The sequence below is a fragment of the Narcine bancroftii genome, chromosome 8 (genome assembly GCF_036971445.1).
Source record: "Narcine bancroftii isolate sNarBan1 chromosome 8, sNarBan1.hap1, whole genome shotgun sequence".
NCBI classification, from domain to species: Eukaryota; Metazoa; Chordata; class Chondrichthyes; order Torpediniformes; family Narcinidae; genus Narcine; species Narcine bancroftii.
The window spans coordinates 106,590,297-106,615,337 of record NC_091476.1 but is presented as its reverse complement, the minus strand read 5'-3'; the positions used below and the strand labels follow the sequence as shown (position 1 = coordinate 106,615,337).

Genomic DNA, 25,041 nt, shown 5'->3' with positions numbered 1-25,041 from the left:
CACCAGAGAACATTTGTCCAAGGTGAGGGGAGGAAAGTTCTGGGGGGTGGCATCAGGGGTAAGCATTTTATTACAGAGAGTTGTGGGTGCCTCAAATGCCTTGCCAGGATTGATGCAGGCTGAAACATTAGGAGCATTTGAGAGACCATTGGACAGGGCCATGGATGAAAGAAAAATAGAGGGTTACGAGTTATAGATGCTTTAATTTTTTTTTGTAGGAATATACAAGTCGGCACAACATTGAAGGCCCAAGGGTCTATAGCCACTACTTTCCATTATAGTTGCTTGGAGGATAAAATAATCTTGTTGTCTGTGACTAGTTCAAACAAATTCGTACTAAAGTTGAGTTTTCCAAAATTTATTAATCAATATTAAACATGTTAACATTATTATAAGTTGCTAAATGTTGTTACCATTAAACATGGTCAATAGAAAATGTCGGAATGTTCTCTGTATCCTCCATTCGGCAGAACAAAAGAAACTAAACTAACCCTTTTCTCCTGATGATCAGAGATAAACTAGCTATGTCCCTGAAGCAAAGATGTTGCTAAGAGACAACATAAAAAATATGTTAAACAAAAGACTGCTTGCGAGCATGAAATGCATTTTAATCCCTACAGTGCCTTTACTGTCCTGTTGTGTTCTATGTTCTGTTGTATAATCTAAGTTTGGTCTTTTCAGTAGAGCAGTAGTTCTCAACCTTTTTCTTTCCATTCATATACCACTTTAAGTATTTACTATGCCATAGGTGCTCTGTGATTAGTAAAGGATTATTTAAGGTGGTATGTGGGTGGAAAGAAAAAGGTTGAAAACCACTGTTTTAATTGTACCTAATTGACTCGTTATGTGTAGGGTTTCATAACTCCAAAGGAAATGGGCCAATGACAATTTTTCTCAAACAAAATGTTTCAGTAATAATTGGGGCTAGAGCAGTGATTCTCAACCTTCCCTTCCCACTCATATATACCTTAACCAATCCCATACCAATCACAGATACCAATGGCATAGGGATTACTTAAAGTGGTATGTGAGTGGAACGAAAAAGGTTGAGAACCACTGTACTCCAATATACAGGAGGCCATTTTGTGAACATTGAATGCACAGACTGGAAGAAACCCAAGTGAATCACTGCTTTACTTGAGAAGATCGGATCCTTAAATATTTAGGTGAAAGGACAGGTGCCATGGTCTGGGGAGTGGTGGGAGGGGTCTGGGGTTGGAGATGGAATAGGGAAGAGGGTGAAGATGTGATTGATGGTGGGATGTTGGAACTGGTGCAAATTGCAAGAACGATGCATTGAAAATGAAGGCTGGTGATGTGGAAGCCAAGGACAGGGGAACTTCTGTTTTGCTTCTGTCCCAGATGAGAGTGGGTGAGAGCAGATATGGTGCAAAAGGGAAAATGTGGTCCATAGAGAGAGCTGCTGCATGGATACAGGCCCTTCAGCCCATTGAGTGGGCGTCAACCATCTTGCATTATCTTACCTGAATTTTTTTTTCACTTCCTACATTTTCTTGAGCTTCCCCCAGGTTCTACCACTTGCCTACACACAAAGGACAGTTTACAATGCAAATCAATCACTAAACTGCATGTCTTTGGGATGTGGAAGCAAACTAGAAGCCCACAAGGTCACGGGGGAGTTTTGAAACTGAACACTGGCAGCACCTGATGTCGAGATTGAGCCTAAGTCTCTTGAGGCAGTCGATGTCGACAGTGCCAGGTTTAGTTCAAGTGGGGTTTCAATTTTGTCCCACGCTAAATCTTGACACAAGGCATGAGCAATCCATCACAGTTGAAAAAAGAAGTGTTGAAGGAATATATAGCAATAAAACAATTATGTTAATAGACATCAAATTATCTAACTGTTATTAGTATGATGTGTGAATTGGGAGTAAGTATGCGTATGGGATTTCATTGTTCTAAATAATTTTAGTCCGAGTTGATTTTAATTTTTCTTAACAATATATCTTGCAAGAGATTCTTACAGAAAAATTCTCAGTGAAGCAAAATTTCAGCATGTTGAGCTAAAAGTATTAGTTAAAAGCTTTCAACTGATAGCTTTCAATCCTGCTTCTATGTTGTGAACTCATTTGGAGACCTGGCATGGGTCAATGTGTGTAGTACAGTTGTCACCATGAAATGTCACATTCATTGGATGCAAATTAAATGCCTGAGGAGCATTATCTAGAGTTCTATTAAATTCAATTAGGCATTTAGTACTGTTGACTTCGACATAGTTTTTCTTGTTAAATATTAGGAGAACAAAATGGATTAAATGCAGTTAATTCTAAAATTGCAAACAGAAAATGATAATGGAAGAGAGATTTGTCTTGTCTTGTATAGCACCCTTTCAAAGATGCTCCATTGGACTTTTATTGCGACCATTAGCATGCTCCTCTCCTGCTTTATTGATGATGCTTGATTGGGTGTTCACCCAGTTTCTGGTATGTTGTTTCTTCACTATTTATAGAAATAATCAGTTCAAATTTTATATAAAAATATAGTAAAAGCCCACATAACTGGAAATCAAGCAACCAGTAGAAGAAAATCGAGGAAAATAAAATAATTTAAAAAAATAAATAAATAAGAATAAAATAATAGGTAAAAATGCATGTTTAAAATTTTAAAAATAAACGTTCTCTGAAGTAACACAAACCTTTTGGGAAAGGTCGGAGAAAATATTCAGCCATTGGAGTAATGGTTTGCTCATATCAGCTGTTGAATAAAGATATGTGAAACAGCAATGGTATCACCCAAGATGGAGCTGGTTGATGCCGCTCGCTCTTGGCGTATCTCTTAAAATGTCTCCTTATTCTTGCTTAGTAAGAGTTGCCCCAGTCAGAGGCTTTATCTGTAAACATAGGGGAAGAAGGATTAATTATATAGAATAAGAACATAAGAAATTGGAGCAGGAGTCGGCCGTCCGGCCCGTCGAGTCTGCTCTGCCATTCAATAAGGACAAGGCTGATCATTTCATTGACTCAATTCTACCTACCTGCCTTTTCCCCATATCCCTTAATTCCTTTTTTATGTAAAGATCTATCTAACTGAACCTTAAGTTTTTTTAATGAAGAAACCTCCTCACTGGGGACAGAATTCCACAGATTCACTACTCTGGGAAAAGCAGTTTTTCCTCATCTCTGTCTTAAATCTTCTCCCCTGAATCTTGAGGCTGTGTCCCCTAGTTCTGGTCTCACCTTCCAGTGAAAACCATTTTCTTGCCTCTTTCTTATCTATCCCTTTAATAATTTTATATTTTTCTGTAAGATCTCCTCTCATTCTTCCGAATTCAAATGATTCTAATCTCAGATAATTTAGACTCTTCGTAGGTCTGCCTCCAAGGCAGACGCTATTACTCAGGTATGGAGACCTGAACTGCACACAGTACTCCAGGTGCAACCTCACCAATATCTTGTATAGTTGCAGCATGACCTCCCTGCTCTTGAATTCATTTCCTCTAGCGATGAAGGCCAACATTCTATTTACCTTCTTAATAACCTGTTGTACCTGTAATCCAACTTTTTGCGATTCATGCACAAGCACTTCCAAGTCCTTCTGCACCACAGCATGCTGTAGTCTTTCACCATGTAAATAATAATCTGCTCTTCTATTTTTCCTGCCAAAGTGGATGACCTCGCATTTACTAACATTGTAACTCCAACTGCCAGATCTTTGCCCACTCACCTAACTTAACTATATCCTTCTGCAGCCTCTCCACATCCTCTGTACAATTTGTTTTTTTCCACTCAATTTATCATCCACAAACTTGGCTGCACTACTCCGTCCCCTCTTCCAAATCACCAATGTAAATTGTGAACAGCTGCAGGCCCAGCACTGACCCCTGCGGCCCCCCACTGGGTGCCAATCAAAAAAAACACCTATTTATTCTGACTCTCTGCCTTCTGTCAGTAACCAATCCTCAATCCATTGCCAATATACTTCCCCCAACTCCATTCATCTGTATCTTATTGATAAGTCTCATGTGCGGTACCTTATCAAATGCCTTCTGAAAATCCAAATGTACAACATCAACCCTTTCCCCTCTATCTCCCACACCCATTATATCCTCAAAAACTCCAGCATTTGTCAAACAAGACATACCCTTTCTGAATCCACGCTGCATATGCCTAATGGAACCCTGTTGGTCTAAAAACTATTTCATCCTTAATGACAGCTTCAATCATTTTCCCGGCTACAGATGTTAAGCTAACTGGCCGATAGTTACCCATCTTCTGCCTACATCCCTTTTTAAAAAATGCCATGACATTTACTGTTTGCCAATCCGCCAGGACCTGCCCAGAATCCAGAGAATTTTAGTAAATAACCACAAAATAAATCCTGTCATTTCCTTCAGTACCAGGGGATTTGTCAGTTTTCAGTCCTATGAGTTTGCTCATCACTATCTCTTTGTAACAATTATTTTATCAAGGTCTTCACCGTCCTTCACATCCCTATCACCACTCTGTGACATGCTCGACATGCCTTCCACCGTGAAGAATGACACAAAATAGCTGTTTGATGCCTCAGCGATTTCCCCATTACTCAATATCAATTTCTCATTCTCATCTTCCAAGGTTGATTCTAGCCACCCTCTTCCGTTTTATATATTTATAACATTTTTTGTTATCTGTTTTTATATTTTGTGCTAATTCTTCTTCCCTCTCCTTATTTTCCATTTAGTTGTCCTTTGTTCCCTTTTAAAGTTTTCCCAATCCTTCAGTTTCCTAGTACTCTTGGCTACTTTTTTTAATTTTATACTTTATTTCCTTAGTTAATCCAGGCTGACTCTTCCCTCTCTTTACTACTTTTATTTTTAATGGGAATATATTTTTGTTGAGCCCTGTGAAAGATCTTTTTGAAAGTCTTCCACTGTTCCTCAACTGTTCTGCCAACTAGCCTGTGCTCCCAGTTCACGCTGACCAATTCCTCCCTCATCCTGTTATGGTTTCCCCTGTTCAAGCATAATACATTAGTTTTAGATCGATCTATTGCACCCTCCATCTGTATGAGAAATTCAATCATACCATGATCGTTTTTTACAAGAGGGTCCCTAACTAGATCGTTAATTTTACCGACGTCATTGCACAATGCAAGATCTAAAAATAGCATTCTCCCTTGTTGGTTCTTTAACATGCTGCCCAAGAAAGCTATCATGGATGCATTCTATGAAGTTATCCTCCAGACTACCTTGGCCAACTTGTGGACCAATCTTTGTGGAAGTTAAAGTTCCCCACGACAACTGCCCTTCCGTTCTTGCATGTCTCAGCTATCTTTCGGTTAATGGCCTGTGCCACTGTGCTATTGATATTTGGTGGGTGATAGACAACTCCCACCAGTGATTTCGCCCCCCCCTTTACTATTCTTGTTATTGTTCTTCTTTTGGTGTCTCTGTGGAGGGGAGGAACCTGCAGATGCAGCAGCAGTTAAATGTTTTCAAAGAATGTAACTGAAAATAAATAAAATGCTTTAAGGTTTATATATTCATGCAAGTGAAATTTGTTCAGTGTAAGTACAGTATAGTATCTTTTAAACTTTTTATTCTTAATGCCGGTGTATTGGTTAGGCATTACAAGAGTAGCTATCAAGCATCTGGAAAATACACTCTCTGGCAGCTACTAATCCTCGTACCAGGGGTTTTACTGTGTCCGTATTTCTTTGTGTTTAAGTAGCAAACCATGATGACAGAGTCCATCTTCAACATCTTAAAGGCATAACTGAGCTCAGCAGTATGGAGAAACTAAATTAGTAAGTGCTCAGACATCAGCACATTTGTTGAATAATGATATTAAATGACAGGAACCCATTCCAATACCGTCAAAATAAATGATTTCTTAAGATGATATTAAGGAAATTTACCCAGAGAAGTGTGAATCTGTGGAATGCTCTGCCACAGAGGGTGGTAGAGGCGGATTTGCTGATTATGTTCAAAAGAGAGTTAGATAAGACTCTAGTGGGCAAAGGAGTTAAGGGTTATGGGGATAAGGCTGGAAAGGGGTACTGATGGTAGTGATCAGCCATGATCTGTAAAATGGCGGTGCTGGCTTGACGGGCCGAAGGGCCTACTCCAGCTCCTATTGTCTATTGTCTATTGAAATTAACTTTGCTTAAATAGGTTTCTGGAAGAAAAACATGAATCTAAACCAGTTTGCGTTATTCAGTTTGATTTTTGTTGGTATCATTGTTAAAGATTATACTTTGAATGAGATGCTCTGTTCATGGAGTGGGGGGTAATGGGGGAGATGGGGAAAAATGTTTGTGGATGATTAGTAATTGTGTCCCTTTATTTTGCTAGTTTCCACCTTATCTTTTATTATGTTCTCTATATCTTCACAAGGAAAAAGTTTGCTAGTTTGATCCACAGTGATACATTTTAGGCATTGCCTGCTGAATCAGAATTGGGACCAAAGTCATGACACTTGACTCACTCAGGCATGAGAATCATGGGTAATCTCTGACATGGGAGGATGAACGCTTAAATCCGCGCAGCAGGGTAAATTGCCATTAGCCTCCTTGCTATTGGATCAGCACCTTGCTATGTCAAATCTATGCTGCAGTTCTATCGCAATTGGTACAGTATCTGTAAATGGGTGTCTTCCATTCCTTGGAACTGGAGTGGAAACAGGTCATCTGCGACTCTAGAGCCTGCCTAAGGGGAAGAACCAATCACCCAGTTGCGTTTTGTTTTCCTCAAAATAACCAAGCCATGTTTGTGATGTGGGTTGGGCAGTAAATGGCAACTTTGATCTCGAGTTTTGCACACCTGATTTCCAGCAATGGTATAAATTGACCTTCCTGTCACTTGCTCCCCAAATTTTAATGCAGAAAATAATTCACCAGAATTGGCCAGCTGCTGCAATGCCAAATACAAATAGCTGTAAAGTTCTTCATTTTATACCCAGTTGGTTGCAAAAAAAACTTAGGATTTCTAAAAAGTTGTTTTAAAGCAACTTAGTTTTGTTGGGAATCTAAGTTTCATGTATCTTTATAAAAATACCAGACTTATGAAGAGTGGATTAGGTACTTTCAAGGCTTCACTGGGAAATGCATCCAGTCTTTTTATCATTTGTGTCATTAGAGTGCCACCTGCTGGTGTTTTAGCAAAACTAATTTGGGATCATTTCTAAAATTTATTGCAGATGATACGTTGACTTAGCCTGTTTGACATTGCTTTTTGTTTTGTGGTGATGCTTAAACTTCAGAGGGAAACGAGTACAATTTTCCAAAAGGCACTTGAGGTTTACAGAGTGAAAAATGTGTCATAGTTCTGCGATTACAGCAGCAATGTTTATTTTAAAATTTAACACATAAAATACAGTCTTGTTAAAGCTGAAAACTTAACAACTGTAAATCGGAGATACTTTTGACCTTCCCACCTCTAGGCTTCCTATTGCTCTCCAAAATTTTGTAACCAAAATAAGGAGCAAGTCTGCATCTTCTGACTTGGGGGGAGACGGGGGTGGGGGTGGGGGGGGGGGGAGTGGTTTGATAACTTTCATTGACACTTTTGTATACAGAAGTTATGGAATTCACAACTTTCCATCCAAAAATGAGAGACATGGAATAAAATTTGATTTTGTGGAATTTGTGTCAGGGGAAAAATTAAATAAGCACAAAATATGATATAAATGTAACATTTTGCTTTTATTTTATCAGTTTTTATTTATTGATACATGTGCAGATAAACCATAACCTTTTTCACATGGAGGATGGTAGGTATGTGGAATGAGCTGCCAAAAAAATGGTAGAGGCAGGTACAATTCCATTGTCCAAAATATAATTAGACAGATACATGTCTAGGAAAGGTTTAAAGGGACGTGGGCCAAATGCAGGCTTCTGGGACCATCTTAGGTGAATAACTTAGTCAGTATTGACCAGTTGGGCCAAAGGACCTGATTCTATGCTATATAACCATGATTCTACATGGAAAACTATGAGATACATCCAGTTAAGTAGTTTGCCTTGTTCCCAGGATAGAAATATAAATACCAGAGGGTATGACTTTTGTGAGAGGGTAAAGTTTAAAGGAAATTTATGAGGTGTTTTTATTTTTTGCTGAGTGGTAGACATCTGAACGTGTTAACAGGAGAAAATGGTGGACCTTTCCTATTCATGTACCTGTCCGAATCTTTTAAACATCACAATTGTACCTGTCTCTGCAGCTTTCTTTGACAGTTAATTCCATATCAACACCACCTCTCTCTATTTCAACCTGTGGCCTCTATTTTTTGGAGCCCTCCAGAGGGGATAAAGACTGACCATTCACCTTATCTATACCTCTCATGATTGTACATATTTCTTCAAGGTCACTACTCAGCCCATTACACTCCAGATCACAGCCAATACAGTCACCCTTTTGTGCCTAAAACCCTCCAGTCCTGGTAACATCATTGTGAATTTTGGTTACATCCTTTTTAGCTTAATGACATTTTTCCTACACATCTGAACTGCCCACAGTACTCAAAATGTGGCCTCACCCACATCATGAACTGCTGCAACCTGATGCCCCAATTCCTGTACTCAAGGACCTGCCTGATGAAGGTGTATTCCAAATGATTTCTTCATCACTCTATGTGTGACTCCATTTTTAGGGAACTGTGTAACTGTACCCCTAGATTGCTCTCCTCTACAACATTCTCCAGGGCACTGCCATTTAGTGTGCAGGTCCTAGATAGCCTGTCTGATTGTCCACTGTACCTACAAATTTGCTGCTATTTGCAAACTTAGTAACCATGTTAACTCTATTGTCATCCAAATCATTAATATAGATAGCATGGACCCAGCCTGGTCACAAAAACACCATCCATTATGACCTTCTGACTCCTTCCAGCAGTTTCAATTTTAAATCCAGTTGGCCAGCTTGCCCCAAATCCCATGTGATCTAACCTACAATGTGGTACTTTGTCAAAGGCCTCACCAATTGTCTAAATCAACTCTTCAAAGAAATTTCCATCAAATATGGTTTCCCATGCACGAAGCTATCCAGTCCTTGCCTATCCAAATGCTGGTGAATCCTGTCCCTCTGTCACCTTTCTGATTTTTTTTTTTGTTTTTTGTTTTCACTTATTTTTAAATAGGAAATTAATTTTTATTTTCCCCCTTGCTGTGTTTCATAAGCATTTTATTTCTATTTCTCATAGCATCTTCTTGGCAGCAGTGACCCATCTGTGACCCAGTTGTGGGTTTCATATGATCGGAAACCAATGAAGCATGCTAATTTCCTCTCAAAATATCGAATAACGGTGAGTACACAAACAGCAAGAACACTAAAAGCCCAAGTTCTTCATTCTTTTTTTGAATATTTTTATTTACATTTTTAAAGCCAAACGTGCAATTAACAAAAGCAATTAAAAAATTGAGTACAGAATAAAAATAATGATCTGTGATACATGATGGCTATAATCCCCCACTGTCACATGAAAAGATAATAAAAAAGAAAGTCCCAAAGAAAAAAGTGAAGGGAGAAAAAGAAAGGAATGAGAGAAAAGGAGAAAAAGAGATTGTCGGAGAGCCATCCATTGTCTACTCCACAAGTTTCACATTTTCATGATTTACCTGGATCTCAAGAGGACACTGGTGTAGGACTTGTGGGTAAGATGGGGGACAATTAAAGTTTTTCATCTGCATTCTGTAGATATGGCTGCCACATTTGTAAGAACATGTCATACCTATTTCTTAGGTTATAAGTAATTTTCTCAAGGGGAACACAACTATGCATACCTACGTGTGAATCGGACTTCCAAGTAACAGCTATGCATTTCCTGGCCACTGCCAATGTAATCGTGACAAATATTGTTCGATGTTGGGACAACCTCATTTCCCAGTAAGAATAGTTCTGGGATCTGTGGAAATTCAATTCCTCTAATTTCCTCTAAGAGTTTTCCCAGATCTACCCAAAAGGACTTAACGTAAGTTGAATGTAAAAAAAAGTTCCTATCTCCTCACCACACCTGAAGCATTGATCGGAAATGTCTGATATTAATTTAAGTTTTGTGGTGTGTCCCCCACTTAGATCCCATCTGGTAATTTATTTTGCTCCAAATATTAATGATATGATATTAATGAAACTATAGTCAGTCAAAGAAACACTCAATTTCAATGGCCACTAAATGGGATAAAATATTTAGGGATCAAAACAGATAATAGTTTACAGAATTTATACAAATTAAATTCTTGCTTAAAAAGGTTGAAGCAGATTTGAACAGGAGGATAGCTCTGCCAATAATGCTAGTTGGTGGAGTCAAATATGTAAAAATGAATATATTTCCAAGAGAACATTATCTCTTTCAGACACTGCCCATACCATGGCCTCAGAGGTTTTTTTCAGGAACTAAATAAGTTCTTCATTCTTGTATGAATCAATGTAAATCCTTTCTCAAAGTTCATTTGATGAGGGAAATTCAACTGCCTGCAAACTTAGCCTTCCTAAAAACATGACTTAGATACTAATCTGTTTGGGGGAAAAATATTTATGAATCTGATATTATTATTACACGACAATTCTGTGAAACTAAACAACTTTGTATTTACTATAGTGTTCAACATAATGCAAATATGTATTATAGTAATTATATTTAGAAGTGCATTAAATATCGTGCAGCAGAGCCTTATTGTTTTTGTTAACTAGTGCACTACATATTCTGTTGGCATATTCGCATGTTTCTGCTGATATTTGTTAGATGGAGAAACTGAGTTGGGCATGCTACTGATCTATGGGAGTGGTTAAATTATGTTTCTATATTAAGTGACACTTATGCAAATGTGGTTTTCATTACATCATTTGGATATTTTAATCTGGTATCCAAATATATTTAATTGTTTTTTTATACATTTTTCAGGAGTATTATGTGGCTGATGCATCAGAAGACCAAGTGTTTGTTTGTGTCAATTTTAACAGTAATGTCACCAATCTTTACATCTCTGAAGCAGAAGGCCTGAAGTTTTCTCTTTCTCTAGAAAATGTACTGTATTACAGTCCAGGAGGTGCAGGAAGTACAACTCTTATCAAGTAGGTGAATGAACATTGAAGTGGTTGAAAGAAATTAAAATATCGTGTAATTGCTTTTGGTGAAAATATTGTTGCATATTTTCAGGTGCTCTAGATGAGCTTGGTTGGATTTAAGTGAAAATAAATTTCCTTTATTCTGCTGGGATGATGTCCTCGATCTTTGTCAAAACTGACTTTCTTTTAATTTCCAGAGGTTAATCCTCGTGGGTTGTTTATTCCATACATAAGGTCAGGTACTTGCAATGGGCTCACCTACACCAAAAAAGAAAGGAATCAGACTGGCTAGATTCTCTTCCTTAACTCTGTACTTGAAAGGATGTTTCATGCCATTGTCTTGACAGGATTCTTTTTCAGGTCATGTGATGGTATTATTACCTTCTCAGAAACCTTCAAGATAAAAGATGCTGTTAATGCTACATAAGATTAGTGTATCTCAACTTTTATTAATTTGTTTATCTTCCTCTTGTAATTCTTTGCTCCACTTTCCTCATTTAAGTCCTGATTTTTTTTCATTGAGTGTGTGACATCCTTATTTTTCTAACCACCACTGAAAGTCTTTCCAAGAGCTCCTAAGTTAACCATCTTAAAAGCACTTTTGATCTTGATCCATGTTGAAACATTTTTAAAGTTCGCTTCTAGTTAGGTTTCCTAACAGCTCTGGTGAACCTGTTTTAACAGAGGTACCAACCAAACAAGTTGTGAATAAGAAAATTTATGACAGTAGATCCAGAATTGTAGGGGTCTCTGAATTCATCCAAAAGGACCATTGTTATGCCAGTTCACTGTGAGATGGTTCATCAGTACTGATCCCTGGTCCCTTGTCAAAGATTAGCAAAGTCTTTGACAAATTCATTAACATTCTCGTCATTTAAGATACATTTCCTTTCCTTACCAAAGATAAAAAATCATTTTAAGTGGATCATTTAATAATCTTGCTTATGTTTCACAGCTTGTGTTTTTTTGAGAGAAGATTTTTAAATACAGTTTCTCTTCACTTAATTTCTTTAGCCATTATATATTTATTTTGGGTTTCTTGAATAGTGTGAAATTGGCAGGAGTGATTTCTCTTTGTAGGCACAAAACATAGGGACTAGTACACTTTGGCCAGCTGCCCTACTCACTATCTGCAGACGGACTCTGTTTTGCTGAGTGCCCTGTGACAGCTCAATGGCCGCATGGTGACTGCCCTGCTTACAGAGACCCGCATTAAAAGAAATAAAAAAACATTTTTTTTTAACATGGTGAATTAGTATGATCTGAAATGCACTGCCTGAACTGTGCAGAGGAAGCAGATTTAATATTAACGTTGAACATAGTGTGACAGATTATAAATATGTTTAGTGTAGGTCACATACAAACACTTCAAAAACAGATCTCATTTAAAATACTGGAGCTCTGCTCAAGCTAGACAGGCTGGCTCCAAGAGCTTTTGCAAAAGCTTTGGAGAATGCCAAAGAGACTTCACTAATAGATTGTGGTTTTGAAAAGCAACAGATGAAAGAACTCTGAGGAGTAGGTTCGGAGCTGCAGGCTGTCTGGGAGTGCTGTTTGCTGTTCTAAGAGGATCATGTGGTGTTTTGCAAGCAGAGGGGGAGTCAAACAGGCTTTTCTCTGTGAGAGAGAGAGAGAGAGAGAGAGAGAGAGAGATCAATTCTGCAGTTTTACAGTCTGCAGCAACAGCTGGGACTGGAACAGGACAAGCTAGCAAGCTTGTGGAAAAACCCCATTTTGAAGATGGGTTGTGAGTGCTTAGTTCAGCCTTGTCAAAGCCCTTGTGGTCCATTCAAGAGGAGAGAACTGGCTGCCTAATGTTTCACTTGAAATAAGTGAAACAAAAAGGAACTCTGTGATGACCTGAAAGAAAGAGGTTATCATCTGGAGAACCCTGATGGGGCAGGTTTCTTTGGAAAGACACTGATGTGGCTGATTAAAAGGGATCAGTTTGTGTCCAGGAACAACAAATCTCTCTCTGAAAACTGACAAGAACCTTCCTGAGTGGTAACCATTTACCTTTCAAGCACCAAAGTCTGGTGAACTTCATAAATGTTAAATTCTGTGCACAGTATAAGAATTACATGCAGCCAGTGAACTTGAAGGAGTGAGAAGTGAGATTGAACTGTGAATCAAAGAACTTTTCTGAACTTGCATACACATACACGTGCGCTTAGATTTAGAAGGGGGTTAAGTTTGTGTGATTCTGTTTTCATGTTAAAGATAATTAAAAGCAACTTTTGATTAAGTAACCATTTGTCTTGGTGAATTTCTATTGGGCTCATAACAATAGAACCAGATAACAACTTGAAGGATTTCAACACCACCGGTCGCCTGGTGACAGCTCCACCGGCCACTTTTACCATGAAAAGCAGTTTCCTGGTTTCCTGGCCGGGTGGGGGGGGGGGAGGGAGTTTCTGAAATGCTGGTGGTTCAGACAGCAGTTTCTGAGCGTTGGGGGTTCAGGCAGCACTGCAACGCCATGAGGAGCTGGGCCAGCACCAAACATGAACTTAACTATAACCATAAATCCAAAAATGTTTGCCAGGGAGGGTTAGATTATTTGTAATAATAAGTGATTATTTAATAAGTATGACAATAAATCCCAAAATGTTTTTGAAATGCTGCAATGCCGGGGGTTGCTGGGCCAGCACCAAACTATGGGCGCCAAAATGTCCAAAGGGCTACAAAAGTCTTTTTTTTTTGCAAAAAGGTCCATCATCAAAATGCAAGTGCCAAAATGAGGGAACCAAAATGTCCGATCCTGCAAGATATACCTTTCCAAGAAGGTTCTGCTACTTCTTTAATGAAAGTACTTCTGAAATCACAGTAGATATTAAATGAGCAGTCAATTATATGATTATCCAAAGAAAAATAAAACCAAAATGCAGTTCTGTCTTATTGAGACTGTAATCTGAAGTGAAGGATGGGCTGTTTTTATCTATATCATTTTCATCAGTGAAAGTAATTGAGGTGGAGAAAATCCATTCAGTCCTCTTAGTTCTTCTGGGTAGGAAACCCAGCAAAGGCTAGAAGTGATGGAATGTTTTAAAGATTAGAGAAAGTGCTCAGGCTGTTCAAAACAGTCATCAGGAGAAGAGAGGTGTTTGGTGAAAGAACAGCCTATATTTTGTAGATTTTTTAAAAAAAGAGCATTGTAGTCTTGCAGGAAAGCATCCCAAGTTTGTGACTTAATCAAGTGAAGCATTGGGTGTTAGTCTAGGACTCATTGAGGAACACATCATGGGCAAGGGTAATGGGTGAGCAGGGTTTTGAGGAAAATCGGACATGGGTAATGTGAGAATGAGAAACAAGACTAGGATCTTGAGATTTGAAGATTTTAGTTGGAGGGAGGCTGTAATTTTAGTGGAGATAACTGCAGTCACCAAGTTGAAGTAATTAATCTTCGTTATTGTGAAATTGTCCATGTCGTGATCTGGGATCAGTTGAGTTTTTAGTTTGTAGCTGTTTTTTTTGAGTTTTTAAAAAAATGAATATAGAGCTGTCAATTTTACTTATAATGTTACATGATAAGTTGTCAATTATGTGGACAGATCTGAAATCATTTTTTTCCTCTATATTTATTTGAATTTTTCTATATCCTAGTCACACTAATTATGTTATTTAAATGTAATTGTTCAATGTTTAAAAAAAATTAGACATATAGGACAGTAACAGACCCTTTTGGCCCACGAACCTGTTGCACTCAAATTGACCTACAACCCCCAGGACATTTTGAAGGGTGGGAGGAAACCAGAGGATCCAGAGGAAACCCACGCAGACAGCAGGAGAACGTACAAACTCCTCATGGAACAGCGCAAGATGCGAGCCCACGTCTCGGTCGCTGGCTCTGTAACAGCGTTGCATGGCCCTGAGGTTGAAATAGGCATATTTTGGGCTTGCCATGATAATAATGATTCTCTTTTATTTCTCTTCCGGTGGTGGATCACTGCCTGTGAGATGTGTTGATACTGTTTCAGGAGTTTTGCTTAATATCATTCCTGGTAGAAAGATTTATTTGCCATATTGAATAATAGTTCAGTGATTCTAGTAAGGAAACATTCCATTTGCCTTGAAGGAATTTGTTTTTAAATTGCAGGAACTTTGCAAACGAGCCATTTGCAGATCTTCATCGTGTAGAAGGGCTGCGGGGAGTCTATGTTGCCACCCAGATGAATGGGTCCTACATTGAAGAGAACATGAGATCAGTGATTACATTTGACAAGGGTGGAACATGGGAATTATTGGAGGCACCAACTTTCGACTGTAATGGTGATCAAATAGATTGTAAGGTATGGATGCAAATGGCTGCAGTGTATAGATCTAATCCTGCCAACAAGACTGAGAAATGGAAGTTTTAGGAAGCACCAAATGGCTGCAGTGTATAGATCTAATCCTGCCAATAAGACTGAGAAATGGAAGTTTTAGGAAGAACCAAATGGCTGCAGTGTATAGATCTAAACCTGCCAATAAGACTGAGAAATGGAAGTTTTAGGATGCACCAAATGGCTGCAGTGTATAGATCTAATCCTGCCAATAAGACTAAGAAATGGAAGTTTTAGGAAGCACCAAATGGCTGCAGTGTATAGATCTAATCCTGCCAACAAGACTGAGAAATGGAAGTTTTAGGAAGAACCAAATGGCTGCAGTGTATAGATCTAATCCTGCCAACAAGACTGAGAAATGGAAGTTTTAGGAAGAACCAAATGGCTGCAGTGTATAGCTCAAATCCTGCCAATAAGACTGAGAAATGGAAGTTTTAGGAAGAACCAAATGGCTGCAGTGTATAGATCTAATCCTGCCAATAAGACTGAGAAATGGAAGTTTTAGGAAGCACCAAATGGCAAAGTTATTAAGCTGAGAGCAAATTTGTAAAAAAAAAAATTGTAATTTGTATAAAATGGAAGTAAATGAGTCCCTTCAAAACAAAGGCAGATTAAATTATAATGGGGCTCATACAATAAATGACATAGTTAGAAAACAATTGTTTTGCACCTGTCTTCAACATAGTGGGTAATATGAAATAGTGGCAAAAGAGAAAAAGAGCTCGGTTATCAGCATTATGGAGAACTTGGTAGAAAAGTTTATGGTAGTGCGAAAACTCAACAGGATAGAAAGCCAATAAATTCCCTGTTGGAGGAAAGTGAACAGATCATGATGTACTGTTGCAAAATAATTTCCATTCTTATTTGATCAGTAGTAGATATAACAGTAGTAGGTATTGGAGAGGGTATTTTAAAACCCGAAATTGAGATCACTGAAAAGCACTTTTATTTTTGCAGATCGAGCAAGGTTGCTCACTCCACCTGATACAGCGTTATAATCAGCTGTTGAATCTTCAACATCGCAGAGTTCCTATCCTTTCTAAAGAATCAGCTCCAGGTCTCATTATTGCTACAGGTGACACTTCTTGTTTTTCAAAGCAGGCAGTAAGCCTCGTAAATTGCTTTATATTTTCAGTATTACGAATTTATTAACAATATTTTGCATCTAGAAATGGTTTATTGAGCATGGACTGTATCTGTATTAATTTGGAAGTCACTTAGTCAGCAGAGAAGGTTTTCCTCTTTATCATGTTTATGTATTTCCCTGGTGAGCTGAATGCATCCTGTGATTTGTATTTTATCACAGTTTAAATGAATGGATTTATTGGATTATGATGGTAGGAATAGCAAGATAGACATATACTTGTACTTCAGTCAAATGCTGGCATTCACCCAGTAGACTGGTTCTTCTTAAGAACTGCTTCCAAGTGTTTAGTTTCTTCATATGAAGATTTTTTATTTGTTTTGATGTCAAGCACTATGACATGTAATTTTTTTTTCATTCTGAAAATATATTCCTGTCTGGATAACAGCTGTTGTACTGTGTATTTGTGAGAGATTTTACAAAGTACTGTGCTCATTCAAAATGGTTTAAAAATTGTTAGTTAAACATTTTTTTAGGTAGCAGACCCATGCACAAGGGAAAATTCATTAAGTGATGACATCCATTGCTGGTTGACAGACTTTTAAACAATACATATATTGCAAGTAATAAATGTTTGTCTTGTGGCAAGCAATAGGAAATCAAGTTAGGAAGAGAATTTAAAAATATTAAATCAAAGAAAAAATCAAATGACCAACCTAAGAAAAAAGCGAATAAGCCCAAGGATCAGGATAATTCCTGAATACTGCAAAAAAGGACGAAGATACTGTTAATGAAAGTTAGAGCAGGTTTGCAAGAAATGCAGAAGCTGATTTTTAAATGCTTCTATTGCTAAATATTTGGTGATTGATGAAGTTAAATTTTGCTTGTCTTTTCCTGGAAAGTTTATTTTGAGAAAAGAGGAAGACTGTTCATCCTAAACAAATGAGTATCTCAAAGAAACTAGCACTGATAGGAAAACTAGTTTTCGAATTAGTGGCATCTGAGGGCAATTAATCATTAGGACTTCTATTCTTAGAATTTCCTCATTCCTTAATAATACGTTTCATCATTCTCCCTGCTACTGTCAAGCTAATTAATCTACAATTTCTTACATTTTCTCTCCTTCCTTTCTTTAATAATAGACTATATTTGCCACATTCCAAGCTATAAAAACAATTGAAGTGTTAAAAAAAGATAACCATTTAAAGTTCAAACTCAGAAAGCTTTTGTGTTGAAACTCAGTCTTTACTGCTGTTCAAAAGCAATTATGGAGTAAGTGTGAGGCATCAGTTTTCTTTAGATTGTTGCTCAAAAGCAATAATGAAGTATGTTAAAACATCAAATCATAAATTTCTTTTGTAGGGTTGTTTCGAGTGCAATGTTTCGTCATACAAATGATTTATCTCTCTTTCCCAAGAGACAGTGAAGTGGTTATTTTATTCCATGATGATTTCACAAACCCAGACAAGGGTTAAACGAAGTGTCCAAATAGGAAAGGACATGGTTGAACTGCCCTCTTTCCTTAAAGAGATAGAAGTGGTTTTTCTCCTTCAAAAGTCACTTATTCTGTGTTCTCCTTTGACCAGGAGTAACATGTAACAGCATCTTTTCTGGTTGCTCTATCTTCAATCCTGTCTTCCACAGGATGGCCAACTTCCTTCTGGTCTCAAAATTCCTCTAATTCCAGTAATATGTTTCTCCTAAAATTCTCATCACATGACATGTAACATTGTTTCTGTTTCATTTCTCCAAAAGCATGAATCATGTCAAATGGCTTTTTTGAAGTTAGTTCTAAAGTTAAAAGAAGTTAGTTCTAAAGTTAATTCACATCTACATGCTAAAAGCATCTGTCCACTTACAAGTGAATATGACTCCAGATGGTCTGTTAATCATTGAATTAAAAGTCGTTTGTTTGAACAGCTGCCAACAGAATGCTGTGTATACACCAAATGTTTTTAAGCCAACACCCATTATTCTTGAATTTCAGTTCAGAAACCACTTCAGTTTATAGCTGTTTTTCCAAGATCCTTCGACTCCAAAAATAGCCTCTCTCTCTGAGTGCAACTCTGTGTCTCTCTGTGACCTTGAATCAGCCCACAAACTAACTTTAACAAGAAATTTGTATTTTACATCTAAACTTTTAAAGATTAATATTAACACAAATCCATTACAAAGAGACCTTGGGGAATATAGAATGACTATACAAATGGATGTGATAGAGCAGTGGTTCTCTTTCTTTCCACTCACATATCACTTTAGGTATTCCCTATGTCATAGGTGCTCTATGATTAGTAAGAGATTGCTTAAGGTGGTATGTGAGTGGAAATAAAAAGGTTTGTAAACCTCTGTTTTAATTGTACCTATTGACTCGTTATGTGCACAGTTCCATAACTCCAAAGAAAGTGGGTCAATGACAATTTTTCTCAAGCAAAATATTTCAGTAACAATTGGGTCTAGAGCAGGGATTCTCAACCTTCCCTTCCCTGTCAAGAAAGTGTTACGAATACAGTAAATGTTAGGTATCAAATGGTTCAATATAATTTTCTTCATCCATTTATATTAAACTCCATATAAGTTAAATGGAAAGGTTTTGGAATGAACAGTTTATTATTAGGACAAATTATGAAGATAAAGATACAAAAGGATCCAAGAATATTTTTACGGGGATGTACATTGAAAAAGAAATTGGATATAAAACAAGAAAATTTTTAAAGTATTGCAATGGCAACTGCAAAGAAATGCATAGCGATATCATGGAAAGATGATAAGGAAGTGTTACTATGTAGATGGTATAATGAGATGCAAAATTGTATACCTTTGGAAAAAATTACACATCTGTTTAAGGAATCGAGTTGAAAATTTTTATAGTATTTGGAAACCATATATGGATTTTATGAATAATTTTCCATCCACCTATTCCACCTCACCACTCCTCTTAATCAGAATTTTTAATAATAATTAATGATTGTATATGCTAGTATTATTGTATATTAAATAGTAGGTGTTTTTTTTCTGTTTCTTTTGGGTGGGAGGGGGTTGGGGAAAAATATTAATGTATTTTTTGTATCATTGGATATAGATATTTGATTAATGTTTTATTCATTGTTATTTTCTGTCAGGATACAAATAACTAAATAAAATTTTCAATAAAAAGGACAGAGATTAGGATGTTTAAAGGTTCACTGGCAATGGGGGGAGTGTAGGAAACTAATGCTGAGGGAGCAGTCAGCTGCTATCTTACTGAATTGCCAAATAGATGCTCTTGCTTCTGTTTTTTTGGATAATGAGTGACTTTTGGTGACTGATGATAAACGAAGCATAATAGCCCCTTTCACACTTGCATCCATTAAATTGGCCATTCAGTGTCCCGTGATAGGAATAGCGTTTTTGCTGTTCACACTTGACTGCTCTTAACTGGGGTTCATTGAGCAATGGTGGACCTGCCCTAAATCCTGATCAATATATTATGATCTTTGAACAAAATTAATCATGCCTAATTATAACATAATTAAGCTTTATTTATAGCACAGTATGAGCTCTTCAGTCCTCATTGTTGTTGTTGTGCGACCTGTATAAACCTTTATAAGGGACCGTGGGAAAGTGCTAGCAATAAATAGCAATAGTGGACAATTTATAAACAGCATGGAAAAGTTGGTAGCGCTATCGTGCACAATTTATACAGCGTTGGAAAGTTGGTAGTGCTATCACGCACAATTTATAAATACCATGGGAAAAAAAAGGATAGTGGACCTGCACTCCCAGGATTTCGTGTGGCAAAGGAAGGATCGCCATCTCTTTCCCATGGTCTTTATAAGTTGTGCGCTATAGCGCAACTAACTTTCCCACGCTGTTTAAAAATTGTCCGCTGTTGTTATTTATTGCTGTTCACTTCCTCTCTCTCTCCTGCTGCGACTTTCCCACGGCAAAGTTTATACCTTCATTTTAATCTTTTCTTCACGTTCCTGCACTTGCGCAAAAACTTGGATCATTTCTGTCCTAGAATGCAATTGCCTGTTTGACACTTGCTTAATTGCAACACTGACATCTGCAGACATCGGGGATTGCACGAGGGGTCGAGGCAGTCTATCCCTGACATGAGATGACATAATTTCATGCCAGTGTGAGACAATTTTCATTCCACATGAGTCTATTTTGAGGCTGATTGGCTATTAATTTCTGGGTCCACTTGCAAATATGAAAAGGGCTATAGATATCAATGAAAAAGTAATTGAAAATTCTGCATTTGCAATTAACATTTAATTGGTAGTTTAATGGCCAAGTAAAATGTTCTTTATTTTTAAAATATTTTTATTGTTTAACAAAAACCCTTTACAAAAGTATACTAATTATAACATAAATCAAATCCTATCAAATATATATCACATATCAATTGTAAATTAGAAGCATAGCCATAATTATAATAATTAAACAATTAAATAATAACTCACACTATGTCCAAAAATAATAGACATAAAATTCCCTTGTATGATATTTTATACTTCTCTGGTGATCATGTTGTTCTGTGATATGATCTGTAAAATATTCTAAATATTTAAAAATGATCCTTTGACTAACTTTATAATTTGCTGATGAAGTTGCATTTTCTTGGTTCTCCTGTTGAATGTGCAAATGTTATCTAACTGGAACAGAAATGGGGAGCATGGACCTTTCTTTGTTCTTTGCTTATTTGTACCCTGATTATTGCTTTGTTCTGTACATATTTTTATATACCGTATATTCTGGCGTATAAGACGACCTTCAGATAAGACGGGTCCCAATTTCAGCCTGAATTTCATGGTTTTGTGGCGCCCTACCACTGCAGTGATCAAACTGGCACTCCGGGCAGTGAGCGCACCTAAAAGCCAGCAGGCCATGCAGCGGCACTGGCCCTAGAAAATGAACCGGCGGACCAACGGCAAGGGAAGCTTAAGGGCCAATGACCCCAAAATGGTGCTATCCCCCACTGCACAACCAACAGATAGGGACAGCCTGACATGCAGGAAGGTACCCACATGAGGGAAACCCACTTTTGTGATGCAGGTCACTATGTCAGCAATTGGGGCAAATGGCAGGAAAGCAAGAAGTATAAAAGTCGGGCTTGAACCCCAATAAAAAGCAAAGAGCTTAACCTGACTACACTCGTGAGTGTCTTTTTTTTCGAGTAGCACACGGCTACAGTTTTATCATATGTCGGGTGTGTAATGATTCTGCAACAATACCTGTGTTGACTGAGCTGGCAGCACGTTGACTGAGCTTTTGGGCATGGCCAGAAGGTGGATGTTTTCATGGAGCCTCCAACCAAATGAAGAAAGTATGAAACAAGTTTTAAGTTAAAAGCCATTGAAGTGGCCAAGGAATCGACCAGCTGTGCTGCTGCTGTAAGGACATTTGACATAACTGAGAAGATGGGAAGAGAGTGGAGAAAAATGTCAAAGAAACAATGTTGGATGAGAAGAGGAATCATTTGTTGGCCAGAGTTGGAAAATCACGTTGCAGAATGGGAGTTCAAACAGAGGCAAGATCGCTACATAGTCACAAGAAATAAAATCAGAGCATATGCACTGAAATGGGCAAGGTCAAACCCAGAGCGTGGTAGAGATTTTAAAGGTGCAGTAAGCTGGTGCAGCCATTTCATGAACAGGAAAAATCTGGTAATACGATAAAAAACAAAAATTGCTCATAAACTACTGAAATATCTTGCCTCAGACAATGATAGTGATTTTGAAAGATTTTAGATATGTTTTTTTTAACAATAAAATTTTCTTTCTAATACAATACAATTCTGATTATTAAAAATGGTCGGGACTGGGCCTATTTCAGATAAACGTTTTTTTGGAGAACTGGTGATTTTATTTTTAAAAAACAGCCCAGTAGCAACAGCAAATCAGTTGTAACAGTGTTTATACAACAACACACAATAAGGGAAGGCTTTTAAAGCATTAAAATATTTAATTCTGACCCAAAAAATGCTGGCTGCCACCAATCACTGACACCTCCCCAACCAAGGCCCCACTGTACCTAGGTGCCCGGGGTCCCCAGCTCCAAAAGATCTCAGATAATTGAGGATTTCTGAGAAACTGATTTTGGATAATCGAAGTTGTACTGTATACGAGTAACTTAAAAATTTGTTGTAGAGTGGAGTCTGGGTGGGTTATGGAGCCAATTGAGTGGATGTGGCCTATAAGATGACCCTGTTTTTGACATGTTTTTTGGGTGCTTCAAGGGTTGTCTTATATGCTGAAATATACAGTGTATACTTTAAAATGGTTCATGTTTTTATTATTTAATGACCAATTATGAAATAAAACCAAAAATCTACAACTTTTTTTGCTATTTCTGTAGAATATCAGTAATTTTATTAAGCAATAATTTCATGTATATTTTTCCTCTTTATTTTTCCTTCATTTAGGTTCCATTGGCAAGAGTTTAGCAAACAAACCAAATATATATGTTTCAAACAGTGCTGGGGCTCTGTGGCGTGAGGTAATATCCTTTCAAAGCTTGTTAACTATGTATATTTATAGTAAACTTTTAACTTATTAAGATTGATATTTTAAAATAGGAAAATGCAATTTGTAAAAGTTGGAACAATAAAATGATCTCAATGTTCCAAGTATTTTCAAATTGTAAATAATGAGCTAAAAGAAAAAAAGATTTTGGATTAAAAATTGAGTTTTAAGTGGGGAAATAGAAATGTGAATGAGAGACTATTAAGAAATGTAAGTAAGCAAGAAATAGAAAAACTCTAGAGTGCACCACACATATATTTTATTCAGAAAATATCTTTAAAATCATGAATACAATGCATCCTGCTTAGGAAAAGGGCAAATGAGATCTTAGTGTGCAGTTCAAGATGTTTGAAGTTAATTATACAACCTCTAGATCTAGACCTGTTCTCATAATTGTGTTTAGTTGGAATGATTATGAATGAGGTAAGAAGGGCTTAATCAGATTGCAGAAGCATTTCACATAGTTATTAAACCGCCAATTCAATATTAATGCTATATGTAGAATATTCACCACATAAATGAGATTGGGCTTGCTGTATGTTGAAAGGTTATCAATTGTACTCTATAATTAATATTGCCAATTGCCATGTGATTTTAGTTTTGAGCTGTGTGGCACAGAATCTGGTATGACTTCAGAATTACATACTGTTCATGCTGTCGTTTAGGATGACTCTTGTACAGGATAACCCTGGAATTTCTACACAAATTGTTGGTTTTGAGTGATACACTTTGTATAAGATGACCCCAAATCTTACCACTGATCAGTGGATGCTGTTAAAAGCAAATCACAATATTTGAATAACAAATAACCATGTAAAGGTTTCAATTTTATTTGGATATTTTAAAATAAACCACTGTTGGCTCCTGTAACAGACCATTTAAAGCCTGTACAGAACCGGCAGCAGTTGGACTGGGCAGATGGACCCCACAGAGGAACGCTGAGTCTTTGCAAGTAACTAACAGGGCCTGCGTGAGATTGCATCCTGGCATGAAGATGGCAGTGGTATTGAGACTTCACTGTCAAGTTGCAAATTTTAGACTCCTAAGCTGACCCATTTTAAGGTGAAATTTTTAAGTTTTGGGATCATCCTATTCGACGGCACATACAGTAGTATTTTGTTCAGCATCTAAATAGCTAGATTGTATTTGTAAATGGAATTTGGTCCAGATTGCAGTTTTGCTAAACCATCTTGTTCTGGGGAAATCTTTCTGGTGAGTTGGGGGGGGTACTGTTTGAAGAAGTTTCATTGGAGCCCTTGACCACTAAAACAGATGATTGTCCAGTCATTATGTCACTGCTATTTGGGGAAGCTTGTTTCATGAATATTAGCTGTAGTGGAGGCAATGTAGGCAATGGAAGATAATATTACAGTTATCAATTAACCAGTATAATCTAAGATTTGATGGCTGATTTCCACTCCACCACCACAGGCTTACAGTATTGCTGCATGAAGTACACTGATCAGAGATTGGTGACGTAGCACTTTCTTTCTTTTAAAATTATTTTTATTGAGTTTTATAATACAACCATACATAATAAGTCCGTATAAATTAAATATAATATACATTTAAATTGGTATAATACATAAATAATAATATATGGACTCGTATACTAATCTAAACATACAGCGAATAGTATAAAAGAAAAGGAAAAAGGAAAAAAAGGTTGATTCTAAAGATCTAACCCCATCTACCAACCAAGGTTAAAATTGGTATACAAGCAGACTTGAAATCGAGCAACGGTCTTCAGAGATCTGACAAAACATGCCCATTTACTGCATCCACGCACCTTGATTATTCCAATTATGAGAGTAAGCTGTAAACGGACCCTGTCTTATCGAAAGAGATCTTGACCTTCCAAACATTATGTCTGATTTTTTTCCAAACTTAGAAAGGACATATATTAACGATCTGGACGTAGGGGTAGAGAATTGGATAAGCAAGTTTGCGGATGACACAAAGATTGGTGGTGTTGTGGACAGTGAGGTAGATTACCGTAGATTAAAAGGTGATTTAGGAAGGCTGGAGGTGTGGGCTGAGAAATGGCTGATGGAATTTAATACAGATAAATGTGAGGTGCTGCATTTTGGAAAGGCATATTTAAATAGGTCATATACATTGAATGGT

General features: G+C 37.3%; 1 protein-coding gene across 3 annotated transcripts in view; it reads left to right on the top strand.

Annotated features, from left to right (window-relative positions):
• sorl1 (sortilin-related receptor, L(DLR class) A repeats containing) overlaps positions 1–25,041 on the top strand; it is a 168,999-nt gene that overhangs the window by 43,067 nt on the left and 100,891 nt on the right. For all 3 annotated transcript variants that reach the window (XM_069894711.1, XM_069894709.1, XM_069894712.1), the window contains exons 7-11: positions 9,138–9,239; positions 10,836–11,005; positions 15,096–15,288; positions 16,279–16,396; positions 22,815–22,888. In XM_069894711.1, coding sequence (XP_069750812.1) covers positions 9,138–9,239; positions 10,836–11,005; positions 15,096–15,288; positions 16,279–16,396; positions 22,815–22,888 — 657 coding nt within the window. The remainder of the gene's footprint in view (positions 1–9,137; positions 9,240–10,835; positions 11,006–15,095; positions 15,289–16,278; positions 16,397–22,814; positions 22,889–25,041) is intronic.